The following is a 14,467-nucleotide window of genomic DNA, read 5'->3' as shown; positions in this document are numbered from 1 at the left end:
TGAGGAGACGATGTGTACAATAAGGCTCATCGTAGCTGCTGTTTACAAGCATCTGATCCTTTCCTTCTAACTCACTCCATTACTGACCTGCTGCTGCTGAGAGTTCCTGTTTAAACGCACATCAGAAGTCAAGCTCACTTGACTTTATACCAAAGTGTCACAACCAGATGTCACCGTTTTGTTGTTGTATTTTATTCAGATATGAAGTCCAGGTTAGTAAACGAGGAACAGTCAAACAAACCCTGTTAGCGACTACACTAGTTCATCGGCATTCTAACTTCAAATCCACGTTTTACATTCAAATAAACTGCGGAGCAAACAAACTGTTGCAATAAAAAAACGTCTCTGTAACTTGTTGTACAGTCAAAATATACATTTAAAAACATGTAATGTAAATGGGTACTTCAGGTCAGAAGCGCTCCTTGGGCTCGCTGAATTTGCGCCTCTTCTTCTGCGTGGAGGTGGACGGCGCGTCCTGGCTGTTGTGGAGTTCGTACTGAGAGAACTGAAAACAGCAGGAGACACGCCCAGCTGGTTAAACAACAAAACAACAACAACAAAACAACAAGCACAGAATGCTGTGTGTCGACTGACTGACACCACATCCCACTTAGTTAAAGCGAAGCGATCGGCCGCTGACTCATCCGTGAAGCTAACGGGGCTCCTACGCATTTTCCTTCACAAAGCTCCAGCCCGTCTTCAGCAGGAAGTGCTTCTTATGTAAAAGTGAGTCTTTACACATTTATACAATATTTACAGTTCAGAGGAGAGCAAGTTTCTCACACTTTTGTCCTTCATCGTGGTCGGCTCCTTGTTGTTCACTGTCAGGTTTGTCTCCTACACACACACACACACACACACACACACACACACACACACACACACACACACACACACACACACACACACACACACACACACACACACACACACACACACACATCTGATGATTTATTATCATTTTAAAGCAACAGTGTTTTTTAGTATGACATTCACTGTGTAACTGTTCCCAGTGGCTACGTTTAGCTACACGCTACTCAGGTCAATGGATTTAAACATCAGAAATTATTTTAAATAAATAAGAGTTATTTGTCATATTCAAGATGGCCGACCTACGCTCAGTCTTAAGAGAGATGAATTCTGATTGGATCGTGAACAAAGACAAAGACCCAACCACAGAGCCCCCACCGAGGTGTCGGGTCATGGAGCTGTAACAGAGGCTGACTGACCGTAATGGACGTGAAGATCCGTCCGCTCCTGGTCCTCCTTTGGCTGTCAGCGTCGGGGGACTTCTTCACCTCAGAGTCCATCTGAGGGGACAGATGGCCGTAACGTGACCGACCATTAAGGGCACTCTAAGGGGCCCCTTCTTTTACGGCGTGTTTACAGAGAACTTCATTCAGTCTGCAGAGAAACTGGCGTTTTTGGGGGAAATCTCCTTTTGAATCACTGCTTGTGTTGAGAGACATTTGTCAAAAACAAGCTATGAAAATATTTCACTTTGCTTTTATGTTAGATGGGGAACTCTGATGAATCAGCCTGATAGGAATTCTTTTTGTTTTTGTGTGTAAATCTTCTGCAGCAGAAGCTTGTAATTACTTTACGTAGAGTTAAAGTCACACGTACCTCTGTGGCTTCCTCGCAGCTCTCCATCTTCTCATGACAGCTCAGCTGGATCTCTGGAGTTCATGAAATCAAAAAAGAAAAGAAAGAGTTCATATAGATTCATAAGTCTTGTCCAATAATAGGAGTTATTATTTCTGGCTAATGAGGATCTCTGTACGAGACCTTCCAACAAGCTGGAGACCTGTACAGCTGAATGACACGACACACACACACACACACACACACACACACTCTGGAGAAGGTATGCGTGAGGGTTTACCGGTGTTGTCCAAGTCCATGTCCTCGCTGTCGGGCTTCTCCACGTCTTCAATCACATGAGTCTGAAGATGAAAACATGTTATCTGGACGCCGTGATCACAACGTGTCAACACGCGAGACAACATTTCCCGATTCATCCATTCATTCGTGGCACACCGTCTTATATTGCTACACAATGTGACACTGATGTTCAAGTTGCTGTTTTTCTCCCCTCTGACTTGCATTTATTTTCCTCAGTGTTGCAATTTAATGTTGCAACACGGCAGCGTCCGCCATGATTGTATTATAAAAAGGAGAAGGGGAGTGTTTCCGAGGTGAGCTACCGCTACACTTCCCATCTGAGATCCCCCCCCCCCCCCGCTTCACTCACGGTTTGTGGAGTCTTTTTTTAATGTCTGTTCTTCTTCTTTGCCCACTTTCTTCTCCCTTCTTTAGTTTACAATCTCAGCCCGATCTTTGTCCTCATCATCTGGTGTTATTGAATCATTTCCACCTCTGGGTTCGGATCTTTAAAATGTTAATGTAGAGCTCATTTCCTAAAAAGCTAAACTGACCTGGCGGTCATTTTTTTATTTTATTTGAGCATAAACTGAATTACTATGAATATAAAAAAATCTTATTTAAGAGTTAAAAAGCATTACATCTTCAATCCCCAAACCTACTTTGGTCATGATTCGCTCTGTGTTTTTTTAAAGCCTTTTTAGTTTTTAGTGATTATTGATCACGGCTGAGTGTGAACTAGTTGTCTGTGTGCCGACCTGCGACACGACGCCCTCCTCCTCCATCTTCAGAACCCACTTCTCCATCACCTGAACGCTCTCGTCCACCTGCAGACATTTAAGCACATGCACAGCTGGTGAGGAGACGACAGGTGTTCATTGAAGACAGTGGATATAAAACCCTTCCTCTCATTCACCTGCTCCAGTCTCTGTCTCTCTGTGGCCATGTCCAGCTTCAAAGTGTGGAAGGGAGTGACCACCTCGCCCATGGTGAGCTTCACCGGCTCTCTCTCAAACTCCAGGGTGTCGCCGTCGGCCTCCTTGAAGCCGGGCGGCTGGTAGTCCTGAGGAGTGACTGGAAGACGGACGCACAGTGAGACAAACAGATTCCCTCATCTGCCCCCGACAAGCTGCCCCTGGGCGAGACACTGATGGGGCAACTTCACAAAGAATGGATTTCACCGTGAATTGCGCATCACTTGCAACCGCTGTCTGCACCGTCTCAAGGTCCGATTCAAAAAACGCGCAATCCTTTTCATGAATTCGGCTCAGAACCTTTCGTTTCTCACTCAAGTCAGATCAGAGCGTCAGCTACACAATGTGACACAGAAGCATAAACGCTTTCAGAGCTGAAAGCTGCAGCTCATTAAATGAAGGTTTTGTAACAAACAAATCAATTAACTTGCGAGAAGCTTTAAAATGTTTTGGCTGAATTCAGTTTCTCCTGCACTGGTATAAATGATGATCCCTGCGAGTTACCGTTGTCGTAGTACGCCAGCTTCATGTTGAGGCAGACGTTGTCTGGCAGAGGACCCAGGTTCTGCATCAGAGTGTAGAGCTTCCTCACCAGCAGGGTGCTGGCCTTCTTCGTGTTGCCGCATGACATCGCCGACACCTTGTTGTCGTTGTTGCTGATGAAGAAAGGAGGCAGGATGAGAAACGCTCACCATCAATGAGAAAATGACTCTACTTCTCTCTTGATTTATTACCTCAGTAAACATTGTAAACATGAGTTTATGGTCTCAATCTCTAGTTTCAAGTCTTCTTCAATACATTTTAAAATATAGTTAAGAACGTAGAAGTGTGTTTTCAATGATATAGAGACTTTTTCGATTTTTTTATTAATCTTATGTAATAGTGCAGTTTAAGTGTTTCACTCAGAAGGTGTGATAAAGTAACAGAATCTGTTTGTTTTTTTGTTCTATACTCTCCTATAGTATGGAGTGCTTATTTCCTACTTCAAGTCTCGTGTGAATTTAAGAAATCAAAGGTGTCAAAGGGGTTAATTCATGCACTGATTAGACAGAAAATCAAGTTACTTCCTGGTAGGTGAGTGTTAAGTTAAAGCCAGAGATGATTGTATTTTTCCTTTGTTAGTTTATTGCATGAATATGAGCTTTATTTAACGTGTTATAAACTTCTCGTGAAGATAAAAAAAACCTCACCTTTCAAAGTCCATCTCTGCTCCTTCTGCTGTGTAATGGATCCTGAACTGGTAATACTCGGTCACTTTCTGAAAGACAGGTGCTGTATATGAGATACGCAACAACCCGATAAACAGCTTGTTATCTGTGCAGTAGTTTAGCATTGTTAAACATCAACAATGGCAAGAGGACAGCCGGTACATCACCTGAGGGTTCTCTGGGTCAGTGTAGATCTAAAGAGAAAGGACCAAATGAAAAAGAAACAACATGACTATTTCTGGATTTCTTTCAGGCTTTATAGAAAAGACAATGAAACAAATATCACACAAGAGAAGTCATTAACAAAATACTCACAGACATAATGACGCTCCGCAGCTGGTGGGAATAAAATAAATAACAATAACTTTGACCACATGATGAGACACGGGACAAATATGGACTCACGTAATAAACAAATGTTGTGATTTATGGAAAAGGTCGAACGTAACTTACATACTTCTTCTGGATGGCCTCAAAGCAGCCCTGCATCCTGGAAGGATTTAATTAACACACATATAATTATCTTTGACACATGCAGGGGATATTGTTTTCCTTGTGATCCTCATATCATATCAATGACTTTGGCCAGCAAAGTGTCACGTCGTTGTTATTCACCATTGAACCATCTGATTGGCACCGGGACAGCTGCGCTCCTCTTTAATGATCATCACTTTCTGATCTGTGGGAAGAAAAAACTTCTACGGTCAACAGACGTAGAAAGCTCAATGCGATGAGCAGACAAATACCTTTCCATGCGCATTACTAACCTGCAACATATTTGCTGCCGTAGGCTTTCTCTGGGAAAAGGCCCCGGAGGTATGTGATGCCGGACACTGCGATGGCCAGAAGCTTCTTCATGACAACCAGGGACTGCTGCTCAGAGAGCACCTGATTGGGCAACAGCTGAGTCTCCTGCTTGAGTGAAACAAGTCCATCGCATAGTGAGGGCTGCTTATTAATCACAGTTAACATTCAGCTAACGAGTGAGCCTAGTACACTAGTAAATGTACTTAATTAAGTTACAATTACCAACGTTAATGCTAAAACACTGTATCTAACTGTTAGTTACTAGTTAAATTAACTTGTCAGTGTGGAGTGATTTTACCTGAGAGGTTCTAACTTGCTGTACACAGGCCATTGCAGTGGTGAGAGGACACAAAATAAAAGCTGCTAAAAAAAAACAGAGAAAAACTAGTTTATTACCGTTACATTAACGTAAACTAGTTAGCAAGTTCACCTGTTAGCAAGCTAGTTTATGACCGTACATTAACATAAACTACAGCTAGCAAGTTCACCTGTTAGCTAGCTAGTTTATTACCGTTACATTAATGTAAACTACAGTTAGCAAGTTCACCTGTTAGCAAGCTAGTTTATGACGTCACATTAACATAAACTACAGCTAGCAAGTTCACCTGTTAGCTAGCTAGTTTATGACGTTACACTAACGTAAACTACAGCTAGCAAGTTCACCTGTTAGCGAAGTTAGCTAATTATCATGTTCCATTTAGCTAGGCTGCCAATGGCTAAAACGGTTTCTGACACACTAAGATGGAACTTTTATGGTACTTACATGGCAACAGATGAAAGAATATTTTCCCAAAACGACAATATAATACAATCAGTACAACTTTTTCTAAAGATTTGGAAGTAAGCTAGCTAACGGTTCACGGGTGTTAACGTATAACAACGGTTCCCGCAAATTATTTGATTGACGGGCAACAACCGAGAGTTACAGCCGCGGAGCTTGTCCAAAGTGTAATAAAAAAATATAAAATTTATAATAACATGACTGCCGATCCTAACTTCAAACTGACTGTGGTGTATTCATTAATTTATATAACACGTTTCATATACAATATATCTTTTATGTTAACCAGGTGCATTGTGTTGATGCAGTGCGTCCCCCTCTCTAGCACCGCCCCCCCAGTCTCCACTTCATAAAATCATTGGGCAACGGGGCTGTCAATCTCAGAGAATGGCCCTATTAATGGCATACTATTGGCTTCTACTTGAACCATTACTGCTCTCCTATTGGTTACTGTATATGTCGGTTAGACGTGGGAAAACGCCCCCTTCGTTGGTGATGTCACATCTCGTTACGCCATTTTTGTTGGGGAGCAGTCGTGTCCAGAAAAGGAGGATTAGATTCAGTACAGGTACATCAGAACGGTAGCTCGTATATTCATCTCTTCGAGTTGCTAACGGGGACACTCTGCTTGTCCATCACACTCACACAATGTCGTCAGAAAACCTGGACTCGGACACTCAGGTGGACTACGAGGACGAAAAACAGGTGGGTTTTCTGACTGCTGTCTTGTGGATGTTGTTGGCTAACCACCCGAGCATGCTAGCTAGAAGTGGCTAACATCAGCTAGCTAGCACAAGTGCAGTGTGTGTATGCTCTGCGCTGCTGCAGCAGGCAGAGAGGGAGGACTCCTGGAAGACATGGAGGGCTAATGACAAGCCGCTCTGTGTGTTGAGAATGTCTTTTATATCATAGCTGTCACACCTCACAAAGCACCCTGTGCCAGTGTGTCACTTTGTTTTGTCCCTTTGCCTTTGTGTCATTGGCTGGCGAGTCCACAGCAGCTCGGGGCCTCATTGGTCTGTCCTGGAGGGTCCCAAAACATGTCATCTGTGTGCAAATGAAGACACATTTTGGTGGTTTTTACCTGACGCATGCTTTTGAAAACATTTTTGTCTTGACGTGCACATGGCTAGAGATCCCTGATGGTGTTCTCCTGACAGTGACGACAACTGCAGTGTGACAGTGCTTCCGCATTTCCACACGGTACCACAACAACGACAGTGATGTGCTGGTGGTTCAACACTGTGATGATTTGTTGACATCTGAGAATCGGTCCCAACGTGCACGTGTGTGATTTGTTTTTCTCTGCTTTAAAGGCTTTTTGTTTTGCTGTTGACATTTGATAATATATACATAATACTATCTATTACACATAAATAACCATGTCATGAACTTGAGAAATAATTTAGGGGAGGAATCTGATTTGCTTTCGTAATTCAGATGTCTAAATTGTTAATGATTTAATAAAGAAACGATACAAGAAATATTTTAATGTTTTAAGTTATAGTGAATTGTAATTGTTAGGACATGCAATACTAATGCATTTACGGTTAGACTTAAATAACACTAAATTAGGGACACATTAGGGCCTCCTAACAATCATAGCAATGCTTATTTAACTGTATTTTATTTTTCCTCAATATTATTTGGGTATACAATGATGCATTTAGGTACCCAATTTTTTTTGGATGTCTTTTTAAAAGTCCTATTGAATAATAATGCTATTGTTAGTGCTATCTCTACACGTTGGAGTACAAGCAGATACAATATATATATATGTATATATATATAGTGGAAGAAATGTAATATCAAAGTTTGACACCACCTAAGGGGACATATCACAGTCCTGCTCATAGCTGTTTAAAAACTTTGCACAAAGAATCGGTTTCTGCAGTTTTCCTGCATTGGTGCCGAATATAGCAGCTCATAAATTTCTCCTCTTGGACCCGAGTGAATCAGCACAGTCGGTGCCACGCGTCCCCCCCCCCCCCCCCCAGAGAGAGGGAATGTGTTCATCGGCGTCTGTGTCCTGAGTCACATTTTATCCCTGTCCCAGCAGGCTTTGCAGGCTGAGGGCCCCGTCTTGTCTAAGCAGTGTGCTGCTGGATCTTGGTGTAGGCCTGTGTGCAGGGAGCGGCCTTTGGAGTTTGTCCTCTGTTGTTCTTCGTGCACTTTACACCAACTAATTCCTGAGACGGTTCAGCCTGCCGTCAGAACACTTGAGTCTTGCTATGTGCACAGACTAGGTGTGTCCTGGTGGCCCAAATAACTGACCTGAATATCTGCCTGACAGGGACTTGAATGACTGGTATCTCACCAGTTTGGCTAGTATCAGCCTTCTGTAAGCCAATCCTGGTGCTGTAAGAGCTGGAGAGCATTGTCAACGGATTGTTGCTTGACCTCAATTCCCACTATTCTTTCAAAAAAAAATAAAAAGTACAACACAGGAAGCTGAAGACGAGGTTTGTTATGTCCACATTCATTTTAAATAACACGATTTAGAAATTAACAGATTCTGATGCTTAAAGGGACTTTTCTGGGATTGTGAGCACAACTAGTGTGTTAAGTTATCTAATGTGGAATACTTTATTTTCAGCAAACAAGACTTGTACAGACCTGTGAGTTCATTCTTCGTCAACTAGTTTTAGCTTCAACAGATGCATACATGATGCTCTTGTGCATACAATCCTTGTAAACATGACGACCGAGGAGGACATTTAATCTAAGCTTCTAAACATCATCTAGACCTTATTTTACAAAGCGTTGTCCTCATCTTGAGTTATTTCTTCTCAGTTATGATGGTAATATGTGAGACTATAACAGAAGAACATGTTGTGACTCGTACTAGTACCTTCAGTTCACAGTAGTCACTGTCATAGCACACTTCATACAAGAGGCCCAGTTTATGGCAGTAGGCTGTCCTGCAGGAATGTAGGTGCTAGTAGCGGAGGGCGACCATGAATGTGTGTCTGTCACAATAACGACTTTTCCAGGTGTGCTTCCATTTTTCACTGAAGATGTCTCCGCTGACTGTTTGAAGGAGCCCTGCGTTGAAGTCCGGTTTGTTCTTGCCTCCACAGGACTCCCAGGAGAAGAATGCGAACCCTGTGAAGGCAGAGGAGGCCAAGCTGAAGGCCAAGTACCCCAGCCTGGGCCAGAAGCCCGGCGGCTCCGACTTCCTGATGAAGAGACTACAGAAAGGGGTAGGCCACCGCGGTGCAGTTACTACATGGTCAGAGACGGGCTGAAGTCCACCAAAGACAATCTTGGTTCGACTGAAATCCCCCCCCTTCTCTTCAACCGGTCGATGGGTCGATCGGGGGGAAAACAATTCTGTTCCTCTAGAATCTAGATGAACTAAATGTTGACTGCCCTCTACCTGGTAGCCTAAATGAACTACACATAAACATAAAAAGTGATAGGCAGCATATCAAATTCTTTTTAACCGAATCATTTTATAGCTTAATGAACACTCGACCGTGACGCTGGTGCGGTGGAAACAACGATTTAATAGTACAGAGTGAGTCCTGTGATACTGAAATGAAGACGCATTGAGAAAAGAAGTTTGTCTTTAAAGTATTTATCCTCCGTGCTGAGAAGGTTCAGTCGTCATACAGAATGCAATGCGGTCTGAAGGAGGAAGAACCCAGAGTGTTGGTTGTGTACGACTCATAAAGGCCCTCAGCACATGGTGGGGTAGGAGGAGTTCATCACTAGGACATCTGGACAACAGGGAGACCACTCATTGGTCAACCATTGAATGATTGCATCCCCATTCAGCCCCTTATCTAAGCTGACAACATCGTGCGCCTGATTAAGACACACACATACACAGTATTACTCAACCTGAGAGGACCCTCGCTGACATTCATTAACCTGACTAAGAGAATAAGGGCCAACACACTGAGTGGTCTCACGATAAAACTGTGGAAATCTGCCATCACACTGGTCCGGGGTTTTTTAAAGCCTGCACCCACCCGACCTGTTTAGAGAGCCAAGTCGCCACGCCTGCAAAACTATGCATTACCTGCAAACCACCGACTTCATGCCTACAGTAGCATCATCATAGGGACTGTGGCTCAGTGGGAACCTCGAGGTTGGTGGTGGTAGGATCCAAGTTGCTCCCCACACTGCGCCTAATGCTTAAAACGGCTTAAATGCTGAAGTCAAATGTAATGTTTTTACCTGAATGTATGTAAATAAACATGCATTTTGAATGTCTGAGAGAAAAGGACAGAGACATTTAGCCCTGCAGCTCTCCTGCAGTAGTGGGAGGATCTATGGCTCAGTTAAGATCTTGTTGTTCTTTATAACAATAGAAAAAGCAGCAGCCCAACCCTTCATTACAGACGTGAACTCTGTCTCTCGACACTAAGTACTGCTCACTGCAGGGCCAGTAAAACGCCACGTCAGGCTAGCAAATCTAGCAACTTACTAACCCGGTTAATTAAACACGTCGTTTTCTCTGGAGCTGACGATGCAAGTAGCTGTATCGCTTCCTCTTCAATAAATAATCATTAAGATTAAACATTAAAAACATGATACGTTATTCAATATTTGTAACCACAAAGGCATCGTTGTCTCTCCTCTCTCACTGTTCCTCGTGTGGAAGGAGTGTTGCTCTCTCCACCTACACGCTCCGTGTACGTCACAGAGAAGCTCCCCCTCTGGAGATCGTTGAAAGTCACTGACTATGTGTAGGAGTAGCTGAGGCAGGCTGAGGGGAAGGCCACAAGGTCAATCGCAGTACTTAATCATAAGATAACTTCCAGATTGAGCCTCATCAGAGACTAATGATATCAGAATAGTTAGAGAATCCTTTATTCTTCCTCCTGATTGAATCTGCAATACGACACTCTCACAATGTGCTCACACATAACGGAACCCTTTCTTCTTCTGGTGTTCAAAGGTTACATTGTGATACAATACTCTCGCTGTAATAATCCAATAGTCCAATATCACTTCCACATGTGACTCCAATTCAAGATATAAGGACACAACTTACAGAAGCATTACGGGGAATTTCATACATCAGAAGACCTGAGCTTTGAAACATAACTTGACAGTAACCGTCTCGATAAGAGTACGAGCATCGATAACATCCTCATTAAGAAGAGTCCTCCATAGAGCCAGTATGGACGGGGTCAACCTATCAACAGCTTGTTCTCTCTGCACGTCTCTGAAGCCGCGTTGTTAACCTCTCATCTCTTCTCTCTCACAGCAAAAGTACTTTGACTCAGGCGACTACAACATGGCCAAGGCCAAGATGAAGAAGCTCCCCGTGGCGGGGCCCGACAAGAACCTGGTGACCGGCGACCACATTCCCACGCCGCAGGACCTGCCCCAGCGGAAGTCCTCCTTGGTGACGAGCAAGCTAGCCGGCTAGCCTCCATCATCCTAGAAGCACCATCACACCCCCCCCCCCCTGGGGCTCCTGTCAAATCCCCCCCCCCGTGTCCCTCGTCCCTCCCCACCCCCGCCCCTCCCTTCCCCTTTTCATCCCCAGGCACCACTGGCTTTAACATGTCGGGCAGAGTTGTATGAGTTGAAACTCCATTTGCTTGTATGTGGGCGGGGCGGGGTGGGCCGGCTGGAGGTTTTAGGCGACCCCGCGAGGTCGCGGCCTTCTCTGCCCCCCCCACCACGCACAGCTCTGCCCCCTTCTGCGCACACTCTGCTCCACCGCCTCCCTTAATGTCTTGGTTTTTTCGGTGTTCCGAGATGCATCACAGTAGGTGTGTCATCAGGCAGGGGTTGGATGGGGTGAGTTAATGCACTTTGTAGTCTGTATAGTATGCTTTTGTTCATTTTTTTTTTTTAATTTTTAATTTTGCATCCTAAATGACACCAAAATAATGTGTGTGAGGGAGTTAGGAACCATGACCGTTGATCTTTGTGTTCCCCATCTGGCTTTAGCGGAGTTGTTGGACAGATGTGTGTGAATAACTGCTTGCATACCAAACTTGTGAGGGACAGCTGCCTAGCTTAAGCTCTTTAGCGTTCACCGACACCATATTGGGGAAATGAACAGAGCGTCCCTTCATCTCATTCTCTCCCCCCCCCCCCCCCCTCTTTATTCTTTCTCTCCGCTCATGTTGCTTTAAATCCTTGACTCCCTGAGCTCCTGTTCTCTCTAAATATGCTGCATGATTGTAACAAAACATTCAATTGAACATGTTTTTTTTGTTCGTTTTAACGGGAGCGTATCTGCTTAGTGATGGGAAGAATCAAAACAAACACACGGAGCCCTAAAACATCCTCAGTCACTTCCTTCCTTCCTTCCTTCCTTTTCCTTTTTGCTGTCCCGACAATCCACGTGCACACGCTCATCCACGTGCACACGCTCCTGTTAGCGGCCCAGGGCAGGAGCCAGCTGAGTATGTCCCTGTATTGTTTTTGAATGGCTGGACACCGTGCCAATAGTTTGGTTGCTGCTGAGTTGCATCAAGACGTGTGTTTTACTATGAGCCGAAAAGATTAGTGGGGGTATTGAAGCACCCGGCATAGAGTGTGTATGCTTCTGTAAATAAAAACAAGCACGTCATTCGTGATGAGCTTCAGACATCTTACTCGCTTGCCGTCTTTAAAAACACAGAATCTGAACACAGCTGAAGGTTAGCGTCTCAGTGTGACACACACGTGTTTTGACTAGACCGCTGTATCCGATCACAAGAAGTCCCGGTGGAAAAACAAAAAGACAGTCGCAGCCTTCACGTGTGCTGTGAGAAGTGTGGGACCGACCGCAAGAATTATTCTTAATCAAGCTGCTCGATAAAGCTTTAAAAAAAAAAAAAGGATGTTGTTTTCTCATCTTTTTGTGTGGGAGATGGGTTTTCTCCACGTTTTTAACACTTTCAGAATCCCCCTGTACAGTCAGACGTAGTGGTTCCCTTCACATTCACAAACACTAACTTAAGTAAAAGAATACTACGACTACTGCTTCCCTTAGCTGGAGTGAAACACCTGCTTCTAGTACCAGCGACCGTGTTTTCCTCCCGAAGCCGACGCACTCCACAGAGCGGTCTCTGATCTCAGGGGGTGTCAGACCCGGTAACAGCAGGTGTCAGCCGGGGCTTAAAGTGGGACACTGCATGTCTGCAGGATGCGCTCACTCCCAACACTTGGCAAAGCAGAGAGATTTTATAACACGCGGGGGGGAGGGGGGGCTCTTATCCCACCTGTTAATGTGGTTCAACCTCTGAAACTTTGACAACACACACACACACACAGGGACGCCGGCGCTCACTGGGAATCAGCCTCCTCGTATAATACTGCTTCAGGGAAACCTTCACAAAACGCACTCTCTCCACCGTGTAGGCTCGGTGACCATCGCATTCTCAACCTCACTTCTTTCTTCTTTTCTTTTCTTTTTTATTCATTGAGACTTCAAAACGTGTCAAATGTTGGCAGTGGGAGAAAGGGAACGGACCTGTACGTATGAATGCACTGCTTCTTCTCTGTTCTAGCCATTTGTAAATAGACTTTCAACAGGAAGGGATTTATTTTTGTTGTGTTGTTTCCCCACCTGCTTTTCTCTCTCTCTCTCTCATGGCCCGAGCTATTTTCTGATTCGACGGTTCCTCTCTCCTTTCCGTTTGACACTACTTCTGCTCTGTCTTAGTGAATTGCAGAGGCTCTGTGAATCTGTATCATATGAAAATACGTGTAAATGCTGCTGATTTCAGTCAAAGACAAATCTAAGCGACGATACCCTGTAAAGAACACCTGTCCTCTTGGTTCTACCAGTCCGACTCCCCGAGCGTCTCTGTTTCAGCGTCCTATGAAGCTCTTGTGGCGAAGTTGATTCAGTCGAGACTAAACCTCGATGTAACGGCTACATTTTAAAGGTGCATTGTTGCATTTAATCCCATCTTTCGGTCTGGACAGAGCCAAAAACACTCTGACAAAAACAGATCATCTAGTATCATATTGTGTTTCAGTTTGATCCTTAAGTAGAGATTGCTTCAAAGAGAATGGGTGAATAAACGACATGTTCTATGAAACGGCAGCGGACAGGAGTTCTTGAATGCTACTTGAGGTTTGGCTTTGCACAGAGCGGTTCAACGAGAGGAAATGGAGGGTTTGTTTCTAACCCAACACACAGGGTGTCTCTCGTTCATGTGCCAGAATGTATAAAGAAATGACAGGCCGCGTGCTCTGAAGTACTTTTGTGCTGCTTTTACCTGATCTGTTTTCTTGTTGTTTTTTGGCAAGTAATTGTTTCTTTTTTTTTTTAAAAATTTTCTTGTGTTCTCTTTACTGCATAATTAGTATATTTCATCCTGGCCCAAGATAACTGCAGGGAGATCAGAGGCACCCTTGCTTCCAAGAAAAAAAAACAACAACAACAAAAGGGTTTACATGATAAACGAGGATGACTGGAGAACACAGGAATGATTTTAAGACTTCAGAAAGTACCGGTGGACTTGGAATGTTTCAGTTGTGTGGGAGTAGGTGAGAGGATTTTTGTCAGTATTTGAAATAAACTTTTACATTAATACGATGTCCTTGTTGTTTTGTGTTGATGTTGGAGAAGTACCTCCCTCTGTCCACCAGGGGGAAGCACAATCGTTTATTTCTGAGCGATGGAGAGAGTTCTGGCTTTTTCCATCATTCCTAACGTTACATGGAAAATTTTAGTAGAACCAAAGGTCAAAATGTCTCACAGACTGGAATGACAGGAAGTCTGTCGGCCTTAAACTTAAGGAAACGTGTCAATTAACCCTCATGTGATATATAAAGGTTATGTTTGGTTATGTAGGACAGGGTGACTATATCTAAATTACACGTCAGTGTAGCCTACTGCCTTTATT

The 14,467-nt window shown here is 44.0% G+C and overlaps 2 protein-coding genes across 2 annotated transcripts; one reads left to right on the top strand and one right to left on the bottom strand.

Annotated features, from left to right (window-relative positions):
- Positions 1–246: 246 nt before the first annotated feature.
- Positions 247–5,204, bottom strand: hormad1 (HORMA domain containing 1; the record flags this gene model as incomplete). The annotated part of the gene is made up of 15 exons (XM_079164458.1): positions 247–505; positions 784–837; positions 1,230–1,310; positions 1,627–1,679; positions 1,886–2,090; positions 2,643–2,711; positions 2,801–2,958; positions 3,363–3,514; positions 4,049–4,116; positions 4,234–4,260; positions 4,382–4,402; positions 4,520–4,556; positions 4,682–4,745; positions 4,834–4,978; positions 5,172–5,204. The coding sequence occupies 15 exons, from the start codon at positions 5,202–5,204 to the stop codon at positions 410–412; spliced, it is 1,263 nt and encodes a 420-aa protein (XP_079020584.1). The 3' UTR covers positions 247–409.
- Positions 5,205–6,183: 979 nt separating this feature from the next.
- On the top strand, positions 6,184–14,157 carry ensab (endosulfine alpha b). The gene is made up of 3 exons (XM_079165261.1): positions 6,184–6,359; positions 8,735–8,857; positions 10,876–14,157. The coding sequence occupies exons 1-3, from the start codon at positions 6,303–6,305 to the stop codon at positions 11,038–11,040; spliced, it is 345 nt and encodes a 114-aa protein (XP_079021387.1). The 5' UTR covers positions 6,184–6,302; the 3' UTR covers positions 11,041–14,157.
- The last annotated feature ends 310 nt before the right edge of the window (positions 14,158–14,467 follow it).

This window comes from Pholis gunnellus (genome assembly GCF_910591455.1).
Source record: "Pholis gunnellus genome assembly, chromosome: 8".
Lineage (NCBI taxonomy): Eukaryota > Metazoa > Chordata > Actinopteri > Perciformes > Pholidae > Pholis > Pholis gunnellus.
The sequence above is the reverse complement of the archived record's forward strand: the minus strand, read 5'-3'. Positions and strand labels throughout refer to the sequence as shown.

What these genes read in the sequence shown, in the direction of transcription:
- ensab (XM_079165261.1), top strand. Translation starts at nt 6,303, where the DNA reads ATGTCGTCAGAAAACCTGGACTCGGACACTCAGGTGGACTACGAGGAC. An exon ending in ACTACGAGGACGAAAAACAG is followed by an intron (nt 6,360 to 8,734) that starts GTGGGTTTTCTG and finishes TTGCCTCCACAG; the next exon opens with GACTCCCAGGAGAAGAATGC. An exon ending in TGAAGAGACTACAGAAAGGG is followed by an intron (nt 8,858 to 10,875) that starts GTAGGCCACCGC and finishes TCTCTCTCACAG; the next exon opens with CAAAAGTACTTTGACTCAGG.